This window comes from Daphnia pulex, chromosome 9 (assembly GCF_021134715.1).
Source record: "Daphnia pulex isolate KAP4 chromosome 9, ASM2113471v1".
Classification (NCBI taxonomy): domain Eukaryota; kingdom Metazoa; phylum Arthropoda; class Branchiopoda; order Diplostraca; family Daphniidae; genus Daphnia; species Daphnia pulex.
In genome coordinates this window covers 3,047,690-3,072,784 of record NC_060025.1, presented here as the reverse complement: position 1 = coordinate 3,072,784, position 25,095 = coordinate 3,047,690, and the positions used below count along the sequence as shown (strand labels likewise).

At 42.6% G+C, this 25,095-nt stretch overlaps 3 protein-coding genes across 6 annotated transcripts; 1 reads left to right on the top strand and 2 right to left on the bottom strand.

The window, feature by feature from the left end:
* Positions 1-671: 671 nt before the first annotated feature.
* LOC124203274 (flocculation protein FLO11-like) lies at positions 672-17,397 on the bottom strand. Its single transcript, XM_046599985.1, has 12 exons — positions 17,043-17,397; positions 10,252-10,789; positions 8,914-9,109; positions 5,383-5,520; positions 5,015-5,094; positions 3,325-3,532; positions 2,891-3,193; positions 2,616-2,812; positions 2,221-2,551; positions 1,874-2,156; positions 1,240-1,808; positions 672-1,167 (listed from the first exon to the last, which is right to left on the bottom strand). The coding sequence occupies exons 2-12, from the start codon at positions 10,720-10,722 to the stop codon at positions 986-988; spliced, it is 2,958 nt and encodes a 985-aa protein (XP_046455941.1). The 5' UTR covers positions 10,723-10,789; positions 17,043-17,397; the 3' UTR covers positions 672-985.
* A 1,222-nt stretch (positions 17,398-18,619) lies between these two features.
* LOC124203275 (40S ribosomal protein S24-like) lies at positions 18,620-20,340 on the bottom strand. Of its 4 annotated transcripts, none has more exons than XM_046599986.1 (6): positions 20,253-20,340; positions 19,933-20,001; positions 19,654-19,863; positions 19,479-19,592; positions 18,866-18,916; positions 18,620-18,786 (listed from the first exon to the last, which is right to left on the bottom strand). In XM_046599986.1, the coding sequence occupies exons 1-5, from the start codon at positions 20,253-20,255 to the stop codon at positions 18,911-18,913; spliced, it is 402 nt and encodes a 133-aa protein (XP_046455942.1). In that variant the 5' UTR covers positions 20,256-20,340; the 3' UTR covers positions 18,620-18,786; positions 18,866-18,910. The 4 variants fall into 4 exon arrangements, with proteins under 4 accessions (XP_046455942.1, XP_046455943.1, XP_046455945.1 ...); XM_046599987.1 differs by having other exon boundaries at positions 20,152-20,301; XM_046599989.1 differs by lacking the exon at positions 18,866-18,916.
* Positions 20,341-20,719: 379 nt separating this feature from the next.
* On the top strand, positions 20,720-23,615 carry LOC124203267. The gene is made up of 6 exons (XM_046599980.1): positions 20,720-20,913; positions 20,977-21,229; positions 21,299-21,426; positions 21,493-21,715; positions 21,777-21,991; positions 22,052-23,615. Exons 1-6 carry the CDS (start codon positions 20,863-20,865, stop codon positions 22,907-22,909), a joined length of 1,728 nt encoding a protein of 575 aa, XP_046455936.1. The 5' UTR covers positions 20,720-20,862; the 3' UTR covers positions 22,910-23,615.
* The last annotated feature ends 1,480 nt before the right edge of the window (positions 23,616-25,095 follow it).

Genomic DNA, 25,095 nt, shown 5'->3' with positions numbered 1-25,095 from the left:
GGCTGTTTGTAGAGTATGAATCACTCGTCAGATATCGCAACGAACTTTTCTTTATTCATTACTTTGGACGTTCCAATGACTTTTCGACCCATAACCCAACGACATATGGCAATTGCATAACGACAGCCGGTACTCAGCGATTTTACTCATAGTTTTTTTCATTTTTCGTCTCTACCGAAGACACGCGCCATCTAGTGGACAGCCAATAGATTCCTTAGCATTCACGAACAGACTGGACGGACGGAACGGCTGGATAGCCTGGATTGCTCAACATCATCCGCCCGACTGTTAAGTATTATAGAGTAAAAGTGAAATTCTTAGTATAAATTCTTTTTCAAGTCAGATGATTACTCAGTGGTACTTACAGACTCATTTGAAAATCGGAAGTAAATGTTTGAATCAGTTTTCATAAGCGCGACGCTAGTGTTCACTCGGGAATTGTTGTCACGACTTTGGAAAATGTCAAAAGATCAAAGATTACGTATGAAAGGGATGAGACTGTTTGTCTGTTGTATCTTGTATGTTTTTCAGCTATCAGAGACATTTGGTTTCTGTCAGTAGCTTTAGTAAACTACAATTTGAATATCTTTCAGACACTTCTCAATGACGCATTTATAATAAGGCCAATTATAATTTAAAGAAAAAAAGAAGAATTAAAAACATCCGAGTCGTACAAGCGGATCGTAACTGTATTTTTGTTAAATCCAAGCTGAAAATTCAATACACCAGTAAATAAGATTAGACCAGGGTGGGAAAAAAGGTCCCTAAAAATCTATGTAGAACACGTCCTACGATTATACAAATTTGGATTAAAGGCATTATATGAGACAGCACAAAAAAAGTTCACGTGGATTCACAAGGTGTATAAAAAAAGATTGAATAATAATAATGGGAAAACCGATTTTGTTTGTATACGAAGGTGATGATAGAGCTGATAGAGTGGCTGAATTTGCTGGCCTGAACACACACACACACACTTGTTATTTTAAACATAGCTTAAATCGGATTTGCCGACATCCGGGCCATCGCGCATAGACAATTCGACCAAAGTGTCGGTGCTATTCGAATTGAGGCCCTGGAGAATCTTTTGACCCGTGATGGATTTAAAATTGATGTTGAGCTCCGTTAGACTGGGAAAAGTCCGAAAATTATCTTCACTCGATTTCTCTGTAATAACAAATGACAAAAAATTAATTAAATTTCAATCACTTTATTCAGATTTATTTGATGGGTCTTTACTGGTAAAGTTTGGCCTATCCATTTTGATGTCCTCCGTGTTCTCTTTGTTAGTCAAATGACCGGTATTGGTCTCGTTGTTCTGCGAGACGTAATTCAGACTCTCGCTCTTGACAACGGAAATGTTGATGACCCGACTGGCCGTGGTCGGTCCGCCAGTTTCACTGGACGCCAGATTCTTTCTCGTTTCTTGATGGAAAGACTCGCCAGATTTCTTGGGCACTTTGATCGTCAAATCCAAATCGGTTTCGTAGTACTTTTTGCTGGCGCTACTGCTGACGGTCGACTGGGCCGGCGACGGCTTCTCCGTGAAGCTGCTGCTGCCGCTCAGCTCGTCCGTCCTGGGCAGAGACAGCTTCGACTTGATGTTGCTGTTGCTCATCATGGACGAAATCAACGGCGGAGCCGTCAACGGAGTCTGGAAAAACTGGTCGCGAATGGTGGCCCTCTGCTGGAGGATCAAGCTCTTTTGTTCGGCCAGTCCGATCCGACCTGGAACGTAGGGTCGTGGAACGCTGGAGCCCAAAAGCGTAGGGCTGTTCATCGGCGATGCCTGGACCCTGTTTGGTTGCCTGCGTACATGATGGATACAATGGAAATTAGATTCGATTTGCATTTTTCAATGAGTGAAACTCACCTGAGAGAAACGCTGCGAGCGGACAGCCGTTGAAACGGTTGGTATTCAGTCATCCTGGGTTGTGGTTCGACATTGATTGGCGTGGCCCTGGACCGGCCCATCGTGCCTCCGTACGAAGCTCTGGCGGGAATAGACCGCTCAAACGGCCTATCATGGCTGAAAGTGGTCGTTTTAGAGGCCAAACTGGGCACTGGTGAACGGCAAGTGGCGCTGGCGCTGGGCCCGACCGACGACGAATAAAGCGAGTCGGTGCTCTGCGTCGGCGATGGCGGACTTTGGTTCCCTGTTGAATACAATAATTAAATAAATTTTCGCTGAAAAATTAAAAAACATCTGCAAATACTGACGTAAGATTGAACCCAAAGGGCGTTGATACGAATGAGCCGACGCCGGCGAGAACGAGCGTCCCAGACCTGAAGAAATGGACGTGGCCGGCGAACCACGAGTGTGTCCGTTGACTCGGCCCGTCTCATCGGAGCTGAGTTTGGCGTGAATGGTCGGATGGAGTTGGTGGTGGTGATGGCGGAACGGGCTGCACGATTCCGAACGCACCGAAGGAGGTTGCGACAGGGTCACTCGCCTCTGCATCGACCGACGCGTCGGCGTCGGCGACGAGAACGAAAGCGACGTCGAACATTCCGACCTGGCGCTGCTATTCAGCGCTGGATATTTTTGGGCCTAATTTCATCAAATTATAAATTTTATTTTGAATTCAAATTAATTCAAATGAGAGTAGATATACCTCGACGGCCTCTTCGGCTGAGGCTGCGATGTCGGCCGCTTGTGTCTGGACAGCCACCGAGTGCGAATGGAGGATTTTACCGTTGCCAGTTTCCAGCCATTCCGGCGGAGGGAATTGAGCGTTAAACGTGCTCATAGTCGTCCGCTTTTTGGACGGACTTCTCCTGCGGAAAAGTCGGCTCAAAAGCGACGTCTTTTCTGTTAAAACCAAAAATTTCAAATTTTTATTCAACAACAATTGATTCGAAAATGTTGGACATTTGCTGGAAAACTGACCTTTGTGTGTTTTAATGGGCGTGTTATTGGTCTCGTCACTGGACATGACGGTGGTGGCCTCATCCCAGTCACTTACGTGACTCATGGCGCACTCGTCCATCAGCTTCTTGGCTTTGGCCTGCGACAGTTTGAGCGATCCGCCGCCGGTGATTCCGCTGAGTCTGTATTCAGACCACGACAGCCTCTTATTAGTTCCGACGCCGTGGAACATTTTTAATGACCTCTGTCGCTGCAGGCGGGGCCTGTTGGGCACCAGCAACTCGTCGGCCGTCCTTCCGTACAGGATCTTATCGGTGCCATTACCTGTGTGAAAAGAGAGTGGGGGGAGGGGAGGAGGACAAAATATGTCGTATTACGTGAATAGAAATTTCTCCCGTCTGTTGACGCGCGCATTTCAAAAAAAGAAAAGAAAAATAAGAAAAAAGTGGATATACCTCGACAGATGACGTCGACCAAGTTGGTCTGAATGGCCTTGTGGACCACGTTTCCCTGCGGGAAACTCTCAACGGCGCCGTGGGCTCGCGTTAAAGCTTCTTGGTCGCTCATGAGGAGCAGTTGGCCCTTTTCGGCGTTCTCGACGACGGAAGTCTTGCGGTAAGTGTCCGGCGTTACCACACCGTAGCCCTTGCCGTTGTAAAAGATCTGGAAAAAACACAAAACACATCGCAAGGGCGCAAAAAAAAAAAACAAAACAAAAAAGAAATTTCACACGTATTACGAGGATGATTGAATTTTTCGGGAAAAAAACAAAAACAAAAAATGAATCATCTGCTGCTGCTGCCCATAAGCGGGAAAAACCTTGGCCACCATCAAGGGCGTCTTGAATGAGAGAAAGAAAAAAGATTCTCTGTGATGTCGGGCGCCGACGGGGGGGGGGGGGATCTCGAAAATCATATTTATAGGAGCCGCAGACAACACACAACACCTTTTTGGTTGCGCCATCTTTTAAGAATTTAATTTTTTCTGAATATAACCCACAAAAAAAATTTTTTAAATCATCGGGGGGAAAACAACCAACAACCAGGAGTATATAAGGAGAAAACTCGTTTGACTGTTGTCTCTCCCGCAATCAAATTCGAGTTTTGATGGATGGATTTTCACGTTGTAATTCGTTTTCATCATCACGGCCCCAGCACTCACAATATAAGTTTGTGCTCTGCCGGTGGCCAGTCGAGTTTGGCTTCCCTTCATCATCAACTGTCACGCAGCCGTAAATCCCGTCTCCTGCTTTTCTTTAGCGCCTGGCGTTGAGCGCAGCGCAGGCCCAGACAGCCAAAAATTTAATGATGAAGGTGCGGGATTTGGACAGGAGAAAAGAGAAGAACGACGGAAGTGGCGCTACGGCGTGACGGACGCTATTTCTTTTTTTAAAAGAGAGGGAATAAAATATGAATCATCCCCCTTACCAATTCCAACTGTATCAAATGTGACGTATCTCCCCCAACTCCGACTCCCGAGAGAGACGGAAGAGTCTGCACAGGTCACTGACACCTTTTCACGTGGGCGTCTTGTATCTTATCTCGTTCAAGAAAAGCGATCACGTACAATCGTGAGTGAGCAAACAATGCGGGAGGGGGGAAATTGTTGTACACACACCAGCCAAAATCTCTACCGTACGTACGTGGTACGGTACAAAAGAGGCGATTCTAAGTTCGTGTCCGAGTTGAACTTTTGGTGGGGAAAGTGAACGTCAGTCTACATGTAATCCCGCACGAGATAATTTTTCAAAAAAGAAACTGGTTTAAGAGATGTTGGGGGGTTTTAATGACGGGCACTCTCTCTCTGCTGGGTTGCCGATTGGGCACGGTTTGTTTTCTTCGCCGCTTGGATCTAAACGATGCCGAAACACGGCGGGAGAGAGGCAGGCGTATTGTGGAATAAATAAATCTCGGAATTAATTATCTGTTTAATATTTGAAAATAAAAATTCGGGGCTCTGACAGCGCAACGAAATGCGCCCGCAGGTCCCGTTTTTTTGTTTTATTTTCTTTCTCTTTACGGTCCTCAATGTCAAGTGAATCGACGACATTTCTCCCCCCGAAATTGAGAAACAAAAGTTCCAATTAAAAATAAAAATAGAAAAAATAAGCGCGTGATAAATGTGCACACAGAACTGCATGGGTACCTTTCGATCCCGGATCAGTTTCCCGAGAGTGTCGTAAACGACTTTGTTGCTTGGCGGCACCAAATCCGGGAAGGCGTTACCTGGAACACAAATACACAAAAATATAAAAATAAGAATCAAACAAATCAATACCGCAGACTTTTTTTTTTTATTATTCAATAAGAAATTGTCGACGGAACGAACGACCTCTAGAAGAACGTGAATATTTTCCAATAAAATTATTTAGCGCCCCAGCGCGAAAAACCGCAATTACTTGTTGCGCTTTTTATTTTATTTTTATTTTTGAGTTTTTTTATTTTTCATACGCGTGTGTCAATATATATCCGGATATGGCGATCGAGTTAATGTTGCGTCAAAGTTATTCTTACCCAGAGCTGCGGTCACATCGTCCAGGGCGGTCGAGCGTTCGGCCAGATTCAGCTCCCAAATGACCCAACAGAGCGCCTCCGGCAGCGGAGTGAACTGACTTTGGCTGATGGGCTGAACCGCACATCCGTCCACATCGCCTGGAATCAACAAAAAAAAGGAAAACACGAATTTTAATAATTGGAATCTAACCCGGAAAAATGGCGACGCACGGCGGCCTTATTATTTTTCACGAATTGCATTTCAGCGCCAAAGAACAAAAGAAAAAAAAAACGCGTTTGGACATCAATCAAACGCTTATTTTTGTTTTTTTCTTTTTTTCAAATGAATACCGCACTACATCTTATAGTGAACGAACGAACGAACGACGTCAAGGATTCACGAATCTAATTTCATGTCTACAGCCGCCGGGCGGATTAAAGCAATAGCAAATCATTTTTTTCCTTAAAAAAGAGTTAGAACTACAACAACTACAACTCCAACAACAACAACAACCGAAAAATCAAATTCTCACGCGGGATTCAATTGTAAAAAATTTTCCCCCAAGACTTTCTTTTCCGGATTCACCTGTCACACACGTGCATCTTCGTGATAGGAATCGAAAATAGCGCAGCTACACACACACACACATCCCCATCCTTTTTTTTATTTTTTTAAAATTTCCCCCTGGCCGTATTATAAGCAAAGTGAGCCGAGGTCACGCGTTTATATTATTTCCCCCCCCCCCCAAAACTGGACGTGAGTCGAGTGTGTTGGTACTATGCGAGGCTCACACATTTCCATTGCCGGCGTGTATTCTTTTTTGGCCTGTGATAGAGAGAAAAAAGAGAAGAGAGGCCGCCAGAGAAACAATCAAACAATAACAAAACACAATGCAACAATAGACAGACAACACGGTCCCGACAGATGGGACGAAAAACGTTATGGGTTTCTCCTTTTTTTCTTTTTCTTTTTTTATTCTTCCCGATAGAAAGAACAGACCGTTCATTTCCGGCCGAAAAAAAAAAAAGAAATAATTTTTTTTTTCGTGCTGTTTTTGTCGTATTGTTGTGTCGTTTCGACGTCACATGCAATTAATGTTGTGCACGGTATCGCCCGCCGCCGCCGCCGCCAGTCGGTGCCGTCGGTGCCGCATGGTGTCGTCATTCGACCTGCTCACAAAAATCCCTCGAAACCTCCTTATTTACATGCGATCAAATCACTTTGATGAAACAAGGCCCCCGCACTCTTCGTCTCGGCTCATTGAGCGAGCCCCTCTTTTTATTTGTCGTCCTTCGTTACCCACTCCCGCGTTTACGATATGCACGCCGAGACGGCCCTTCTCTCTCTCGGTCTCTTTCGTCACGCTCTATTCTTTCCATCATCATCATCATCATCATCATCTTTCTATTGAAACGTTCTTTCTTTCTCTCCTTCGTTCTTCTTCCTCCTTTCTCTTTGGTTTGTCTTACCCGCATTCTTGTTATGATTCAATGAGGAAAACAAAATGGAAGCGCGGGAAATTCCATTCGTTTGAAAAAAAGAAGAAGAAGACTATTCTGCAGCAGCGACGACAAATAAAAAGCCGAGCGAGCTCTCGTCGGATGGGAATTGGAATAGTCTCTATACTAGATGGGTCAAACTGCCGTGTCCTCCTGCCCATCACATCACAGCCATCGGCCCTTTCTCACGCGCTAGACCCACATATCGAGGTTGGGCGAGCACACGACCGCACGGCCCGTGTCCCACTGCGGGTCCCTTCTCCAACAACAACAACCCGAAACAACTGAGCTGTACACAAGCACAGGTTGGTGCAGCACGAAAATGAATGAAAAGAGACTGGCGAAATGAACGCAACGGTTCGATTCTCTCTATGTACTACGCCCAGGTTAAAAAAATCCAGGAGAAAAGAGTATAGTTCCATGCCCCCGCTGTAGAGTATGACTCACGAACGCACTCACGACGCGTTCCGTGTCTTACGGATATATACGGTGAAGAATCAGAAGAAGAAGAAGGGAACCAGCAAACTTTCTCTCGTGTCACATCTCAATTTTCGTTCAGTCTTTGAACCCGAACGCGCGCGTTGAAAGGCCATTGCCGTGCGGCTGTTGTTTAGAAACACACAAAAAATATTATTTCAACTTTTTTTTTTTCTTTTTTCTTTCTAAAAGGAAACCCCTACTTTCGGATGGATAATGAAGACCTGTTTGATCTTTTCACCCTCCCCTGTAGAGAGAGGTCTTCTCCCTATTATGTCATTGGCGTTTCAATCAAGTGGCAGCTATAGAAATTTCTGGCCACTAATGGCTTTTGCCCCTCTCACCTGATTGCCACCGAGGCGAACGACCCCATCTTTTTCAATTTATTTGTTTCTAGTTTCTTTTGTGTTGATTTTTCATTTATTTTTTTAAATAATGTTTTGAATCGGCCGGGACTCCCGCCGAGCTCCGTTATGTATCAATTATGAATCGAGGAGGAAAAAAAAAAATAATATTATTCGTAGAGAGAGAGAACCGTCATCTTTTGATGTCTTAATGATCATCTCTCTCCCGATTGAACCCCCTTTAGAGTTTTGTTTGTTTGAAAATTGTCGTTCAGAAACGTTGTTGGCCTGCGCCAAACAAACGGCGCTAGGAAAATAACAATTTGACTTGGTGCAAGTAGAAAGTTTGTCCGCGATTTCTCTCTGTCAGAAAATAAAATACTTTGAGACTTTTTTTTTTCTTTCTTTTTAAGTCATTTCGTCGCTGAATGGAATGCACAGACTTTTGTTGGGTTAGAAGAGAAAAAAAAAAGGCAAAAAATCGTCGTCATTTCACGAACGCCGGCCCGATAAAACGATGAAGAAGCTCAAACATCCGCGCCACGCAAATGGACAAACTTTCCTTTCCACCTCCTCCCATTTCAACTTATGATGACACAAACTGCCTTATATACTTCCCCACCCCCTCCTCTCGTCATTGTTATTATACCTCCGTTTTACTTTAAATGATCGAAATAAGAGTCCCGAAAAACTAAAAAATAAAAAAGCTCGGCAGTGTACCATTGACCGCAACTGATCCACCCATTGTTTCCACCTACGCTCAGAGTTTTTCCTTCTTCTTTTCACGAATTATAAGAATAAACGATTCTCATTTTCAACCTAAAAAAAGAAATACTGGTTTGATTATTTTTTCTAACTATTTGCGGGGGGTTCAGCACTTTCATTTCCTTTCAAAAAGAGAAGAACCGGGAATTTTTATTGACCGAGATTAGCAAATAAAGTCCGTGGCCAAATCATCCGCGGCTTTTTCACGTGATTTTCGCAAGAGCGCTTATTCGCCCCGAGGGGAGGCGGGCGATGACAACTTCTAAATGTCCACATATAAAGATAACCAGGTATTATAGAAAGTATAGACGTATACAAAACCGGATTCATCTATGCATGCATAGACATAAGACCCCCCTGAAGGACTCTGGCTGTGGTTAATACGTCGTCGTTTGCGTCTACTTAAAATACAATCACGAAATCTGTCTATAAAGTCTAGAGAATATAGGAAAAAGAAGATATTTACCGACGAGGACAATCACGTAGGCGGACGGGGCCCTTAGAACTTTGCGTGCCCAAGCCGATCTGACCGTTTCCAGACAGGATTCTTCGCCAGTGACGAGAATGGTCGACGGTGTCACGTGACCGACGAATTTCAGCGAAGTCACCGCTTCCAGCAGGGCACCGTTCCAGTAGCAATAGCCATTGGCTTCTTGGAAATTCTAATCGAACAAAAAGGGAGAGAGAGAGAATACATTATTATTATTATTATCACATCACGGGCATATCCATCTTTTGACATGGCAAGTTTTTTTTCCAACACTTTCATTTCTTGCGTCCTCGCAGGGGATATTATATATGATACGAACGGGAAATGTAAATAACCACCAATGTTGTTGTTGTTGCGGGCTATCTGCTATTGCAAAATGGTCTTTTTCTTTTTTTACTGTTTTATTTTGTTGGCCTTTTGTCTAGAAAGTCTGAAAAAAAAAGGTGTGTGGCCGCGCCCCTAAACATAACACACACGGCCACACCCAAGAACACGGACGGCATTTTTATATCGTATCTCTCTGCTGTCCGATATCCATGCACAGACAATTTGAGGGGAGCCCAGCAAACGAAAGCGAACCCACCGCTTCAATGAAGAAAGTTGTTCAGTTTCTTTTTGGAATAAAAAAAGAAAAAGAAAAGGTCAAGTTTGACGACCGATAAAATAAAAATTTCGCTTATGTTTTTATTATTTTTTTTTTTTTGGCATTTTTGTTTTCTTGTTGTGTCCCAGAGTTAAATCATTGTCGACAGGTCGACAGGATCGTTTTTTCCAAACGAAAAAGAAAAGAAACATGGGTCGCAGTTAAGACTTGTTTGGTCTGGCGCCCGGCGGGAGTTGCGACAGAACGGGTTATCGTCGTTGACCAAAAAAACCCGGCGCGTACACGCACACACACAAGTTTTTCTCAATGTCTACACTCATTTGACTATCGCTCCTCTTTTTTGTTCTATCGCATTCCAGGATTTCGTTCGTTCGTTTTTTCTAGGAGTGGCAGTGAAGAATTTGTGGCGGCTTTTGGTTAGAAAAAAATAAAAACTTTCGAATAATATTATCAAATGTAAACTATTGTTTTATTCTAGACCATCTCTCTCCAGAGAGTTGTGTGCCTTATTAGGAAATGGTAGCGGATAACCAACATTTTTTACCTTTTTACCTATTCCTCCGATAAAATAAAAAAACGATGGCCTTCTTCTGTCCGTACGAACATTATGTCCCGCACGATTTCGTCATATATAAAATTTCAGCTCATGTTTTTCATGATGTGATGGCTATCGTACCTTTAGAAAACGCCAAAAATGGGAGAAAACTCACCTGATAAAGAACAAATCCGCCGTCGTAAACCCAACCGGCTGGAGCCGAGGAATCCTTGACCAGGGCTGCTGCTGTTGTTGTTGGCTCCTTGATGGATTGTTGCTGGCGGATGGTACGGTCGGAGGAAGCGCAAGATTCCGGCGGAGCCGGTGCAGGTGGCAGCGGAGTGCCACCGTTGTTGTGCCCCCTCGATGGCTGGTGGAAGTTGAACCAATTGGACAATTGGCTGAGACTCGACCCGGGCCGAGATTCCGATTTCTTGCTGGATGATGATGTTGTTGTTGTTGCTGTTGTTGTCGCTGCTGCTGCTGTCGACGTCGACTGAGCCATCCGCTCGAAACGGATGGCTAAACAGCGTTCCAACAGGAAAATGGGTCGTAATTCAGATGATCTTGAACCCGGTCGGGTCAACGTCGCTGACGTCGTCGACATTGCCGTCATTCCCGGGTCGCGGGAAGAAATCACGCTCATCTTTAACTTCTTCTTCTTTTCTTTTTTTTTTTACTTTTTTTCACAAGCTCCCGCCTCCAATGAGAACCTGCACAACACACACACAAAAGTATATCTCGAGTTAGCATTGAACTGTCGTGACCTGCCGTGTACTACTCTTTAAGAAATCAAAAGCCGCTCCTCCTTTTTTTTTATTCACGTTACACGTTGGGGGGGGGGGGGAGAGAAAAAAATGGCAACCGCAATAACCGACGCCACCGAGAAAACCGTTACCGCCCTTTCGGGGTCTCATCATCTTATTTTTATTTTATTTTAAAAGAAGAAATTTGAAGGAGCTGCTGTACACAACCCAAAATTGAATAATGGCGGCCAACGAGTGAAAGTTCTTCATTTAGAAAATGGTAAAGAGATTATTCCACAATCAGAATATGCGCTGGAGCAGCAGCACTACCGTCTGCTCTTTCGCCATTTCCTTCTAGTTGTTGTGTTGTTATTTTAGAAAACGACGACACATTTTCACTCTTCCTGCGGGGCGAAATTTCGTTTATCTTTCCCGCCAGATGGGGAGGAGGAGAGATTACATCATTATCAATAAGTTAACAACTTCCCGTCGTTCAGCTACCTTTTTTTTTTTTAACGAGCAACACCACCTGTGTCAACTGCGCGCCATTTTCTTTTCCAAAAAACAATTCGAACGAACCAAGAATTTAAATGAAACATTTTTTTTTCTCCAGCTGATGTACGTCACGCGGTCACGCGGACAGCGGCTATTTATTTCACGTCCTCACAAGGTAAAAAAAAAGTACGAAATGTTTTCTAGAAAATAAAAACGAGCCAAGGATTCAACAATTCCAATTTAGATCGACAGCCGAGGTCCGATAGAAAAAATTTGACCGTCAGGAATTTTTTTTTATTTTTTTTTTCCTTTTGACCAAACGGGGCCGACTCCCGCACGCGCGCTCATCTCAACTCGAAGGTCAAAAAAATTCTCTTGATTTATTCAAATAAAATAGAAGAAAAAAAACTGGCCTCCAGCCTCCGTGATGTTGGCCGCCACCGTATTTGATGCTGCTGCGTTCATCCATATTCAGGAGATACTACACGTCCCAAATAGAGACGCATATAACAATAAAACCGAATCCCGAAAGTGACCGATCTCTATCCTGCCTATTTGCCTCTCTTTTAAGAAAATGATTATTACTAGAACAAGGAAAACTTCGGTCGGGGAAATTCCTCCGGCACAACTTTAAAAGAAAGAAAGATGCTGAAGCGCATAAGGTCGTAACTCCCATTTGTCTTTTCTGTGATGTTACTTTCGCTACGCGGAGAATATGTTTTTTTCTTTCTCAAATGGGATAGACAAGATTTTTTGGCAAGAGGATGCCGCCGCCGGTGCCTGTTTCTCAAGAATCAAATAAATGTCTGTCCGCCCCATTTTTTTTTTTTAACATCTCAAAGGACCGTGAAAGATACGAATTCACTTTTGGAATGTTGTCTGCAGCTCGAGAGGGCCTTTTTAGCTAAAAGCTAAGAAATACCCCCACTAACACACTGAGGAATTTAGGTGTTAAAAAAGAAAAAAAAAGGGCTCGGCCCCGATTTTCTTTGGAAAAATGATTTAGAGCGCGGGCGAAAATGTGATGTCTAAAAGCCACCATTTTTAAAACTTTGTTTTTCCGATTTGAAGAAAAATGTGGAATTTCATCGGAAAAAACTGATGACAATGGGGATTTTGTTATTGCGTGGAATCGCAAATGATCTTCAGACACATTTTTCGTGCTCTTTTCGTGAATAGTCACGATAGTCGCCGCGCTTTCTCCTCCGTTCGGACGGCCCATCGTAAAAACAGATAAGAAAACAACCCAAAAATCACCAAATGTGGGCTAATCATCATCATCAACAGTTCATTTCCTGTTCGCTTTAGTTTCATTTATTACAGTCCAACATTTCAGGAATTTCAAATTTCCCGGGTAAAAAATCGAAATAAAAATTCCATAAGTGAAACATCTTCATTATTCATTTCAAGACATTTTGTGTTAAAAGCCAAAAAAGAAAAAAATAATCTTAAAAAAGAAGAGATGATCAAAAGAAAAACCACCGACGATCCCCGCCCAGACACAAAAGGGTCCTATATCTATTCTAGCCCGGCGATGTGTATACCTCGCCCGTCTATATAAGAGACAGGTGCCGCGGTTGGCCTCTGCACCTTTTATTTTATATATCACCCAACCAAAGAACCACCCACCCCCCAGCAGCAGCAGCAAAAGGTTGAAAGCGCTATCTTATTCTTTTTATAGGGCCGATGACCTTTCACCTTCTTCTCCTCTACAGGTAGTAGCCCCTCTTTTGTTTCCCACACACACCCAGCAGCAGCAGCGGTGGTAGGGTTCTACAACCTTTATCAGTTTCTCTCTCTTCATCATTCCTTCGGTTCTAGCCTAGCTGGAATCAAGATGGTGTATATGGTAGTGAGACTGCTATTCATTTTCCCCAGCAATCTTAACAAGGCGATGAATCAGTTCATTAAAAAGGGAAAAAATAATCGCCGTCCTTGACAAAACAGTCGATGGAGCTCGTCGTCTCCTTTGAATATTTAATTTCCTCTCGAGACAACATTTTGGTGATGCAAGTCACATACTTCAAAAGGAAGAAAGAAAAAAAGTCCTTGTAACACAAGCCAAAAGAAGAAGAAGAAGAAGAACACACGTACAAACGAATCCAAGAAAAACACAAGGGGGGGAAAAAGAAGATGGCCTCTAGCCTCGCCGGATGTCGGTAATATTTATACACACACACGAAAATACTTTTTTTTTTTTTTCGGGAGTCGTCTTATTCTTTTTTTTTATTAGTGGAAATGACTTGTTCGAAAAAAAAAGGCCTTTGGGAACTTTTTTTGAGGGTCTAGTGTTTGACGAGAGTCAAACTGGGGGAGATGTGCACGCTCACGCCATGACTCATCGCAGCCCTGACACAAGGGTCTTCTTCATACTTAATAAAAAAGAGAAATTAAATCATTTTCTTTTTTAAGGTGATTTATTTCACACAAATAAACACCCCCCTTTTTTTTCGCCGAAGAAAAGTGTCTGTGAATTGTAATAATAATTACATCACATCACACACACACAGCGACTGAGCATGAATAAAAAAGAGCTCGGTCATTTTCAAGGCTTTTGTTGAGTTTTGGATGGGTATAAAAGAATCTTCTCTTTGTTACGTGCGTTGGACAGGCTCTGCCAAATGCGCTATGGCAATTCAAATTGATTCGATTCGCGCCGACCTTAATCGATTCTCACCCAGTCCCAAAAAAGGACAGAGCTAGATGGGGAAAAAAAAACGGTTGGAAAACTTCTTCTTGTGGAAGTGTTCTCGTTATCCTCGACGTGTAACAACACCAAACTGAGCAACAAGTTGACGTCATATCCCTTCCGCCAGAAATATATTATAAAACAGCAGAAGTTCCTCTTGGCTCCAACGTATATACTTACAGCACTAAAAAAGCACACACACAGCGCGTCCACCGACAAAAGGTCTATACGCCATTTGTCTTATATATTCTTCCTTTTTTCTTCTTGTGTGTATATATTTGATAATGAGCTAAACTTCCTTCCACTTTACAAACCCCTCGACTACCCCGGGGTTCATCCCCCCCCTTTTCCGTCCAGCACTTGTTTTTATTTTTTGTTTTTTTCCTAGAAGCGCCGGGGAAGTCGACAAATGTTCATTTCTTTTATTATTTTTCGTCAGGGAATTTTTTTGGGAAAAGTACAAATTGATACCATGGTCTAAAGTTGTTAGCGGATAGGAAAAGAGATACGGGGGGCTGAGAGAGAGAGAGAAACCCATAACATAAGATATCTTACACTATCACGAAGAAAAAAACAAAACAATGAGCGGAACTCACGAAAAACGGCCCCCCGAAACGTCCGTAAGTTTTGACCACTAGGAAAAAAAGGCTACTGCCATATAGCTACTACTACTATATAACAATATAATACTAACCCATCCTAATAAAATAAAATAACCAAAAACTAAACAATGAACCACTCCATTGATATTTCCGAATGACCGAGAGCCTTCGGGAGTGAACTATCCTTTGTGTGATACACCTAAAGGCACTATTTTGGCCGTTTCCCGCGACCGGCAATGGTACAAAAAAAAGGAAAGAAAACCAGAACGGGTCACGCGAATGAATCAATATTACACCTAGGTACTAGGTACTACTACTAACTTACCGGACACCAAGTAGTGACCCATAGCCGGTAGTTGTAGAGTAGTAAGTTAAAAGTGGGGTGGGCGGCGATCTAACCCAAAAAAGTCTACCAACTATAACGTCCGGTCATGACCAATTCCCACATGTGTGTGTGTCTACTGTCACCTTCCTGCTGTTGCCTGCGGTTTTTTTTTACTAACAAAATTTTTTTTTTCAGGTGATCCGCATAGGGTCTAAAAGTAAACTATACAGGTGGATGTATTATTCCAATGTGGGGAGAGGGAAGGAGGGGGGTATTGTAGCACACCCCGTTTTATGAGCCTTTTGTTTCCTCTGGTTTGCGTATGTGTACACAAATCTCCCGTTCGCTCACGAACTGCTGACCCAACCTGTATCCAATACGTCCGAGGATTCTTCTTCTTCTTTTAGTGGGACGCGCGATCGAAAAAGGATTTTTTTTCCATCACGTTTGTTTTAAAGACAATTATCCGACTTTCTCCGACAAGAAGAAGAAGAAGAATAAGAAAGAAACACTCTCATCATCATCTTTCTCTGACCTCGTTGGGAATGTTTCATCAATTGAATAAAGAATCGATATCCCCTCGAGTTAGGAAACGGGCTGGGCCGGAGAAAGAAATGACTTTTTCACTTGACTCTGCCGAAAGACTATGAGGCTGTCGAGTCATGTTATAGGGAAAAAGCCCATCAGCAGCTGTCTGACGCCCACAATGATCGATGCAAATGAGGTTAATGAGACGTCGTTCAAAAGGAAAAAGCTTCTCTCTCTCTTTTAGAAACAAGAGAGAGAGAAAATACCCAAAATAAATGTTGAGCGCCGTAAGTGGACACGATTCCCACGAATGTCCAGCAGCCAGCGTCTCCGTACGTATCAGTTTTTATAAGCGGAAGAGAGACTTCACAAAGCTAAGCTTGCACGAAATTTTTGTCTGCGTGTAAAAAAAAACAAAAAAAAAACCGCTCCCAATTTTTCTGTACTTCACCGAGTGTTGGATAGACCCCCAAAAGTTGTTGAGCGTGTGTTCCCATGGCCAACTTCTTTTGCGTGAAAGAAGCAACAACTCAAAGAGACATGATCAATGAAGTCATTCGAGCAGCGAGCCCTGAACAAATTTTTTTTCGGTTTGGTGTTGGTTTGTTTTTCGCTCGACCGTTTGTATCAATTCCATTTAAGGATCGACTTTCACGAGGATCACTCCGTGTGTGCAACGAATCATTACGTATGCATGAAATCCTACGCTCGTTAGTTTTTAAAAGACAATCTTTTTTTTCTGCCAGAAAACAACCAAACAAATTGACTAACAGAATAATTTCGTCGTTTGGCATTGAGGAATTTCCAAACGGGGGGAAAATTATTCATCTTTTTTGATTCATTCAAACAATCGACCCTACTAGCCTCGCCTCTTGCCTCCAAACCTATCAAGATATATGTACACACGGATGATAGAAATGAACATCTGGAGAGAGAACAAAAAAAAGCTATTCCATCATGTAATCCAACAAAGTCACGCCCTCGGCCGCCACCCGTCAAAGAATTTCTCTCTAGGCCTTCCTGGACGCCAAAAATCACCATCTAATCGATTATACGAGAGCCCCTTCGAACAAAAGTGTTTGTGTCTACGATGTGGAAATTCCGTTAGTCATTTTAAGGGAAAAAAAGCATCAAATTTCATGCCCTACAAGACCGAAATTTTTTCTTTTCATGGCCCGAGATAAGATCGTCATCATCAAAACAATTTGTGACTCGTGTGTACCATTTAGGTAGAAAGAGAGAGCAGCTGTGTTTTTTGTTGTTGAAAGTTCAGGGTTAACACATCTCTAAAAAAATATTATTTCTTCGAAATGTTTTTTTACGATGCATCTTTTTTTCTTTCGAATCGACCTACTTCTTTGGGGTTTGCCCGATAAAAGAGCAAAACAAATAACCAAATCCCTGCTACGGTAGACAATCTCACATTCCTTCTGGGCGAACTCAAGACACATAAACAATGGCTCCCTGCGACAGGTGAGAGCGAGTGGAATCTAGTTGATTCAAGTTAACCTTGAAGAAGAATCTCAACTCTCTCTGAGAAGCTGAGAATGTTCTTTGAAAAAAAGATAAATAATTTCTTACCTTAGACCTAAAGTTAAGTTTGAACCGGTCCTCCTACAGCAGACGTCACACAAACACACACACGCACAACAACCACACTCGGCAAAGTCGATTGACAACCACAAAACAATGCAGATTAAACCCAAATGGCGAAACACTTGCAAATTTCTTTTTTGAATAAATCCATGTCAATCAAGTTTAGAACAATGAGAGACGAAAAGAAAAATAAAAAATTCCGCGTGGCTACACAACGTTCTCTCTCTCGTTGTATTGTGGTTTCGATGAAATGTGGAACACAACAACGTTGTTCTCTTCACGGTGCTTGGCGAACAACTGACCAGGTAGTCGAATTTTACAGTCGCTTTAGACTTTAGTTTTTACCAACGCCCCACTGTTCTCTCTCTCTCTCTCTCCCCTTCACCAGCAACAGGTAAGGTTTCCTTTCGGGACGCCCCTGGCGGCAGCCCGGGTTCGGCAACAACTAAATTTTTATTTTCCAGATACACACGCAAACCGAAAATGATGTAGGAAAAAAAAAAGTACCGTCTCGAATTGAATGCGAGTCCTGAACCTTCCTAATAACCCAAATTGAGTCACGGCCCATTGGAGGGGATCGACCCTGCCTGTGTAAACCAATCAGCCAACCCAACAAACAATCACGTCCCAACGTGTGAGCACATAGGCGTGGACGGATTTCGAGTTTTTCCCCATCGACGTCAACAACAAAAGAATGTTGACATAATTGCCATTTCTATTCTCTACTTTACTACACTTGGCAGAAAAGAGAGAGAGACGGTGGTGCGGACAAGACCGCTTTAATCCCGAACTTCTTTATCTGGTATAACCATCCAGTCGAAAAAATGTCACGTCTCAAATGATAATCATTAGAAATGAACCGTCGTCACGAGACCACTTTACTTTCCACAGATGTTAAACATTCACCCGTAAAGACACACAAGACAATCCATTCATTCACTCACCCCAAAATCGAAAAGGTCACCAAACAACTTTCGATACCATCTTTTTCAGCGAAAAACTTGTCGTGTGCTTTTAACAACTCTTCCATCCAAGACATTTCTTTCAAGATTTATCTGCCCTTTCCCGAACAAAATCCAGTCGTGCGTACTGCCGCCGAATACACCTGGACCGATCAAACTAACGCGCAACTTAAAGATATGGAGCTGTCAAATCAACATCGACCCCGACCGGTCTCGTTATTGCCTTTCAACCACAATACACTTTGCTTTTATCAACTCCACCTGGTTTCGTTCTTTCTGATTTTTCCTTCTAGTGGACGGGTCAGTGCGTGCCGTTTTGGCAAGGTGGGAATTTCTACAAAAAAGAAAAAAAAATCTAACAAAATCGCGGGACCTTTTTTCCGCTGTTGCGTCGTGGCGGCGGTGATTTTGTGGTCAACCGACCGCGCGCACAAGTCTTTAAAGTTAAAGAAGAAAAAAGAATGAATCGAACGGCGGGAAACGACCCACTATCCTACAAAAAAGGGAGTTGTTGTTGGGACTAGAAGAAGTGGTTCGCTGGAGCGTGCAACCCTTTCCAAGGCGCGCAAACAATGCATCACCACCACCACCACCGTCGAAATAGCTTCTTTAGGTTGTAATTAACGGCCAAAGCCCCACCGGGGCGATGACGAAAATAAATAAAGAAAAGGACAATTTTTTTTCGCAGCCGGCAAATAGCAGTGTATTGGCGCGTTTCGGAATCTTTGATGATGATGACAATTCCAGAAGACATCGGGTACACCTTACTGTTGAGACGTGAAAAATAAAAATAAGAAAATTTGGATTAGAAAACATGTCACGCCATCCGACGGTCAGAACACACACCTCGCACCGGATAAACCCATACGCGAAGCAATTTTGAGCGATGGTTTATTTCTGAGTTGGGTAGTAGATTTAAAACGGCCCAGAAGGAGAAGATAGAAGACCACCACCAGAGAATTTTTTGTTTAGAAAATATTATCAAAAGGAGTTCCCGAAAAATTTATGATGAAGCGAATGAATGAATAAATGAATGAGTAAAATGAAGCGTGCGGACTCTACTGTTGAACCTTGCTACTTTCCATCTAATCTCGGCAAGCACGACTCCGTGAAATTATTTCAAAACTAGAAAGCGATTAGGTGGTAGTGTCAGAGTTGGGGAGAACGCGTGTTAAAAGAAATGAGCTGTAAGAAATATGGTCGGGCAAATTGAACCCAATGGGCATAGGGAAGATGGGGTGCATTATTAGAAACCACAAAAAAGATTTGTAAGAATGGCAAACTTTCCCAAGGGTGAAAGACTTTCATTATTTCAAAAGGGGTGTTAGCTTTTGTTTGATTGCAACAATTTGGTCATTGTTGTTGGTTAAATTACTAAGTGAAAAGACTTTCTATCCATTCCATCAATCAAGATCAGCGACAGCATGCAAAATGCCACTAATTGAAAATTAACTCTTACCTTCTTGGCAGCAGCTCCAACCTTCGCTTTCTTGGTGCCTCGGACTTTCTTCATTCTGTTCTTCCTTTCCTTTCGCTGTTTGCGAGATACCTTCTTCTTCTCAAACATACCCTTCTACTCAGAGAAACAAGATATTAGTTTAGATTCAAAGATTGTTTATGCAAGGGTGACTAACCAGGGCAAGGCGATGCTTGGGTTCAAACTTCTTGAGGAAGTCCATGGAATCATACACCAAGGCAAATCCTGTTGACTTGCCGCCACCAAAGTTGGTACGGAAACCAAAGCAGGAAACCACATCAGGTGTGACTTTGTACATCTTGGCCAGCTTCTCAGAGATCTCCTTCTTGGGGACGGAGGATCTGCCGGGGTGCAAGACATCTACGACCTGTAATTGCAACGTTTAACATTTCGTTAGTCCCCTGTCATACAACTATAAATTTCCAAACAAACTTACCATCTGTTTCCTGGCCAAAAGTCGGTTGGTCATGAATTTGCGGGTACGAATAGTAGCCGTGACTTCCGCCTATTCATAATGAAGAAAAAGACATGTTAGCAAAAAACTTACACAAACCACAAGTCCCTCAATGTGTTTGTGACTGACAGAAGTCGGCACCCAAACACTTGCAGACACAAAATTAACCAATAATTAAAAAGATTTCAAAATTGCAAGCACCATTTTGTGATATATCGACGAGATATTTAAAACGCAAAATACGTTTATCAACGGTAGGATGTCTACGAATAAAAGAGATTTTGAGAAGAAATTTTCATTACCATTGTGAATTCGCTGGTGGGGAGAGAACTCTGGTGTGAAAAGAATGAACCAAACTAGCTTCGAGCAGGGTTGCCATTAGGATTCGGAATTCAATATTTTTTACATTTGAAAGAATGCTATTTAGTGAAATAAAATAAAATATCGTTGTTGAATGATTTTAAAATCATTGGCATTAATTTAGATTCAATAATATTTGCGAAAAAGAAAATTAATTTGAGATTGCAAAATTCGAAATTTGGAATGCAGTCTGCGTACGGTTAGCTACGTTGCCATAGACGCGTCCCCAATTCCCATTAACATCTTTTGTTTTTTAACCGCAATATAAAAATAGAATCATTTTAAACGAAAATATTTCTTCAATTTCAAAGATTCTAAATTAGAATACTTTAATCATTTACAAACGAAAGTAGAAAATGAAGACTAACGATTTTCAAATCTAGAAGTTTCGGATAGCGTTCTTCAAATGTTTCATGACGTCATTGAGACCAACCAATAGACGGGCCCCTCTCCATTTTATAGAAACGGTTGCTTTTATTATTGCCCAAATTTCGGTTGGTGGATGTTTAGAAAAAGAAGTTTTTCACTACAATCCATGTGTTTTTATTGACAATGGCGCCCTCAATTGGAGTTAATTTACGTGTAACAGGTCACTGTGATCAGGTAACCTGCTTAAAGGCACCATAAAGGTGTGGAAATGCTAAAAAATGTGCGTTTTTCTTACAGGGCGATCGAAAGTACATGGAGGATGTTTTCAGTGTTGCTTACCAACATACCAAAGAAGGCCAAGACTTGGAATATGCTTATTTCGGTATATTTGATGGACACGGAGGCAAACATGCTGCTATTTTCGCCAAAGAACACTTGATGGATAACATTGTTAGTAATCCTTACTTTTGGTCTGAAAATGACGAAGATGTGCTCAAGGCAATTAAAGAGGGCTTCCTAACGACTCATCAAGCAATGTTTAAAGTTTTAGGTTAGTTATTTTGTTTCTGTTTTTCGTTGACGAACAAATAACATCTTCAAAATTTCCATGTTTTTACAGAGACATGGCCCAAAACCATGTCTGGTTTACCAAGTACGTCAGGGACAACCGCTAGCATAGCTTTTATCAGAAGAGGGAAGATTTTCACTGGCCACGTTGGAGATTCTGGAATTGTTCTCGGTTACCAGGTTGGATATTCTGAATTTATAGGATCAAGAGAAATTCAATTAACTTGTAAATGTTTAAAATTTCAGGACCCAGACTCAAATGTTTGGCTTGCCCGGCCACTTACACAGGATCACAAACCAGAATCTGCCATGGAAATTGGTAGAATTCAAGAAGCAGGTGGAAAAGTTGTTTGGAAGGCTGGAGTACCAAGGGTTGTTTGGAACAGACCCAAAATTGGTCATCAAGGCCCAGTTCTTAGGTCAACACACATCGATGAGATTCCTTTCCTAGCCGTCGCCCGGTCGTTAGGTAAACATTAACTTGTTGCATGTAGAATCGTACATTTTTAAATTATCGATTGCTTCAATAGGTGATTTGTGGAGCTTCAATTCGGCATCAAATCAGTTTGTTGTCTCCCCCGAACCGGATGTTAACATAATGACGATTGACGTTTCTAGACACCGTTGTCTCATTCTTGGTACCGATGGTCTTTGGAACATGATTCCGCCTCAGAGAGCGGTAGAAGTCGTTCAGCATATTGATAGACAGAATAAAACACAACCTAATCCCGATCAACAACCATTGGTAAGAAGCAAATTCACAAGACTGAATTACATAATGCTAATACCTTTTTCTTTACAATAGCCTTGGACGAATCCATCCAAGCGATTGGTCAACACAGCACTCGACTACTGGATGATGAACAAACTACGCGCAGACAACTGTACGGCAGTGACAGCATTACTCGATCCGCCTGGTCCACCTCTCACTGGCCTCCTCATGCCTGTGCGTAAACCGGAAGATGTTGTCGCAGACCCTGACCTTATACTATCCGGCTCTGACGGTGGGACCGAAACCTGCGAGGAGCGCGTACAAACACCGGAAAACAATCCTTCTGAACTAGCAGCTCTCCTATCCGCACCTGTCGTTAGTGATGTTACACCCGTCCCCCCAGCAGCTTTGCTGGAAACGAGTCTACCTCTCGACACAACTCCTGCAGACGTAGCAACACCTCTCAGAGTGTTACGTAACCGAATGCACACAACCGACAGCTTAGAAAACAACAGGTGTAGCAGTAGGAAGTCGACGGCAGCTCCAGCATTAGCAACACCTCCGCTGGGTTCTCAGTTGGCTAGCATCCGTAAAAAAGTGGTGACTTTGGACCCAGCTTGTCTTTCGCGTAAAAGACCGATGACCCGATCTCGCCTTGAAATAGCCAGCGAGGAGCGAAACGCTAGCGACACGGAGAATCACGTCAACAACAGTAGCAACAGTGCCAGTAGTGCTAGTAGTAGTAAACGCAGTCGCAAATCACTCCCGATCGCCGCTTCGTCGTCTGGTAGTCATCGAATCCTGCGATCCGGAACGTCACCTCATGTTGTTGGGATCCGATCGTTGCGATCCCAAGACTCCTTCAACCTCCGACTGGGCCAAAGTGGCACTCCTATTCACTTGAGAAAGAAGAGATCGAGGTCCTTTACGCCAATGAAGAGGCGAAAGTAAAGCAGAAACTTTTTTATACAAGTCCACAAACACACACACACAAAAAAAGCCGCTGCACATTTCGCTTTGTACAGAGTTCTGTCGCCAGTTTTGTTTTCCTTTTTTTATTAGTTAAAAACCAACATTTTGGAATGACTCGATTCTGAAGCCGCTCGCCAGATGGAATACGTTGTTTCTCTTCTTCTTTAAAATTTTCCAAAGGGAAATTTCGACATTTTGTTCGCCGATTTTAAATAAAAATGTTTTGCAGTTCTTTGACAGGATTCTTTAGACTTTCAATCCTTGCAGGACCAAAACCGCAAACAAACAAACAAAAAAGATGATACAGTTTGAGATTTTCTCGTATTCTTTTAATCGCTATAAATGGATGCATGCTCGGTCGCTGACGTAGTGTACACCGTAAACTAGCCACCCAGCGGAAATGGTCGTACACGATTCTGTAAACAAGAAAGAACCATTTTTTGCACGTAAGAATGACTGCATTGTAATAATATCATTTTAGTGTGTTTAAGGGCATCATTATTTTTACTTTTTTTTTATTATTTCGAGTCGCTCGCAGCGCGATCGAGTTAACCAGGGTTGTTTATCTTTTTTTTCCTTCTCTTATGTTACACATTGATTCGACTCTTTTGTATCTTTGCCGCTGGATTTCTTGTTCCCCCACCCTATTATTCGTGGTAATACAAAGATAGATATTGTCGCCTAACTCGATGTTATTTCCTGTATTTTGTGTAAGCAGAAAAATATGATTTATTCCAGGGTAGAAGAAAATTAACGCGGAAGTAATATAAAAACTGAACTCGTGCATCTACTAAACAGAAGCGACGAAATGGCTTCCTCGAACTAGAAAACATGTAACCGTGTCAGCTGCTCGTAAAAAACGTCAAACAAGAGCATCCCCAAATCATACGTGATTATCTGGCAGGGATAAGGCGAAGCATACCTTTTTCTTTCTTTCCAGCAGAGTCTCTCCTTTGGCCCGAAACAAAAGCTAGGCCACAGCGACAGATGTTGATGATGAGGTTGGTCGCCCTCCTCCTCCTCCGATAGGAAATTATTCGGCTCCTAATAAAATACCGTATGTAGTGGAAGAGTATATAGACATGTATATATGTAGCAGCAGTTTGACCAATTGTCTTTGGCTGTGGCGGCGGCGTCCCCCGCGCTGATGAAACTATTCAAAGGAGGGCAGAGACTTTCCCAATGAAGAAGCCAAACGGCCTACTTCATTCGGTAAGCGCAGCGTTGGGCGATTGAGGTGAGAACATAAATCACAGTGGCCCTTATTTTTGTTTTAAGTTTGTACATTTCTTTTTAAACAAAAAGGAGCTACTATGTACGGCCAGTTAAGAGAAAGAAAAGGAATAAAAAAGCGACATATGGTTATCTCTATCCCCCCACTACTACTATACGACAACTAAGCCATTTTTGCGAAGCATCGAGGAGAGAAAAAGAGGTTAGCAGGTCCATCCGCAAGTGAACTGGCAGTGACCAAACAGTAAAATGTAAACGGCTCTAGCTGAGCTCTTAGCTGTGGTCGTGGATACGGGTGCCGATTGGGATGGATGAATTATATTATGCGCCAAAAGACATGGGGGGAAGACAATCTTTCGCTTTCGGCAATCGTAAAAATAAGCCAACCATATTGATTACGGGTCATTATTAGACGACTACTGGTGGCTTTGATTATCACATTCCATCATTTTCTAAACCGTCCGTAACAGCAGATGGAATGGAGTCCAATTCGTCGCCCCCTCAAGGCGGATTAGGTGTCGTAATCGTCGGTGGGCGCCTCTTTTTCTCTGCGTGATTGGGGGTGCCTCACAGGTTCACAACACATGGGACGTATAAACAACATGCCGAAAGGCGATGATGGATCATTCACATGTTACTTCGTACCCGCTAGCTTCTTTTTCTGCCTGTCCAGAGAAAATCAAATCGCAAAAAAGTTCTTAATTCTTTTTTTATCTGACCTAACTGGCTGTGTAAAAACACACAGGAAAAGAAAAAGAAAATCAAATGACTGGAACAGCGCAGAAGTTCGTGGTCAAAATGAAAAATAAAAATTTGCTGTAGATAATATAGATCATATCTGATGGGTACGGTACCGGTATTAGTGTTCGGCTATAATATGACCACTGGCCATGTATCGTCACACTTGACGGCGTGATGTATGACGTTGCCTC

Coding starts and splice junctions, on each gene's coding strand:
- LOC124203275 (XM_046599986.1), bottom strand. Junction 19,864..19,932: donor TTTTGGCCAGGAAACAGATG/GTAAGTTTGTTT, acceptor TTGCAATTACAG/GTCGTAGATGTCTTGCACCC. Junction 19,593..19,653: donor CCAAGCATCGCCTTGCCCTG/GTTAGTCACCCT, acceptor TTCTCTGAGTAG/AAGGGTATGTTTGAGAAGAA.
- LOC124203267 (XM_046599980.1), top strand. CDS start 20,863: ATGGCGCCCTCAATTGGAGTTAATTTACGTGTAACAGGTCACTGTGAT. Junction 21,230..21,298: donor AGCAATGTTTAAAGTTTTAG/GTTAGTTATTTT, acceptor ATGTTTTTACAG/AGACATGGCCCAAAACCATG. Junction 21,427..21,492: donor GAATTGTTCTCGGTTACCAG/GTTGGATATTCT, acceptor TTAAAATTTCAG/GACCCAGACTCAAATGTTTG.
- LOC124203274 (XM_046599985.1), bottom strand. CDS start 10,722: ATGAGCGTGATTTCTTCCCGCGACCCGGGAATGACGGCAATGTCGACG. Junction 3,194..3,324: donor GGTCGACGTCATCTGTCGAG/GTATATCCACTT, acceptor CTTTTCACACAG/GTAATGGCACCGATAAGATC. Junction 1,809..1,873: donor GCTCGCAGCGTTTCTCTCAG/GTGAGTTTCACT, acceptor TCATGTACGCAG/GCAACCAAACAGGGTCCAGG.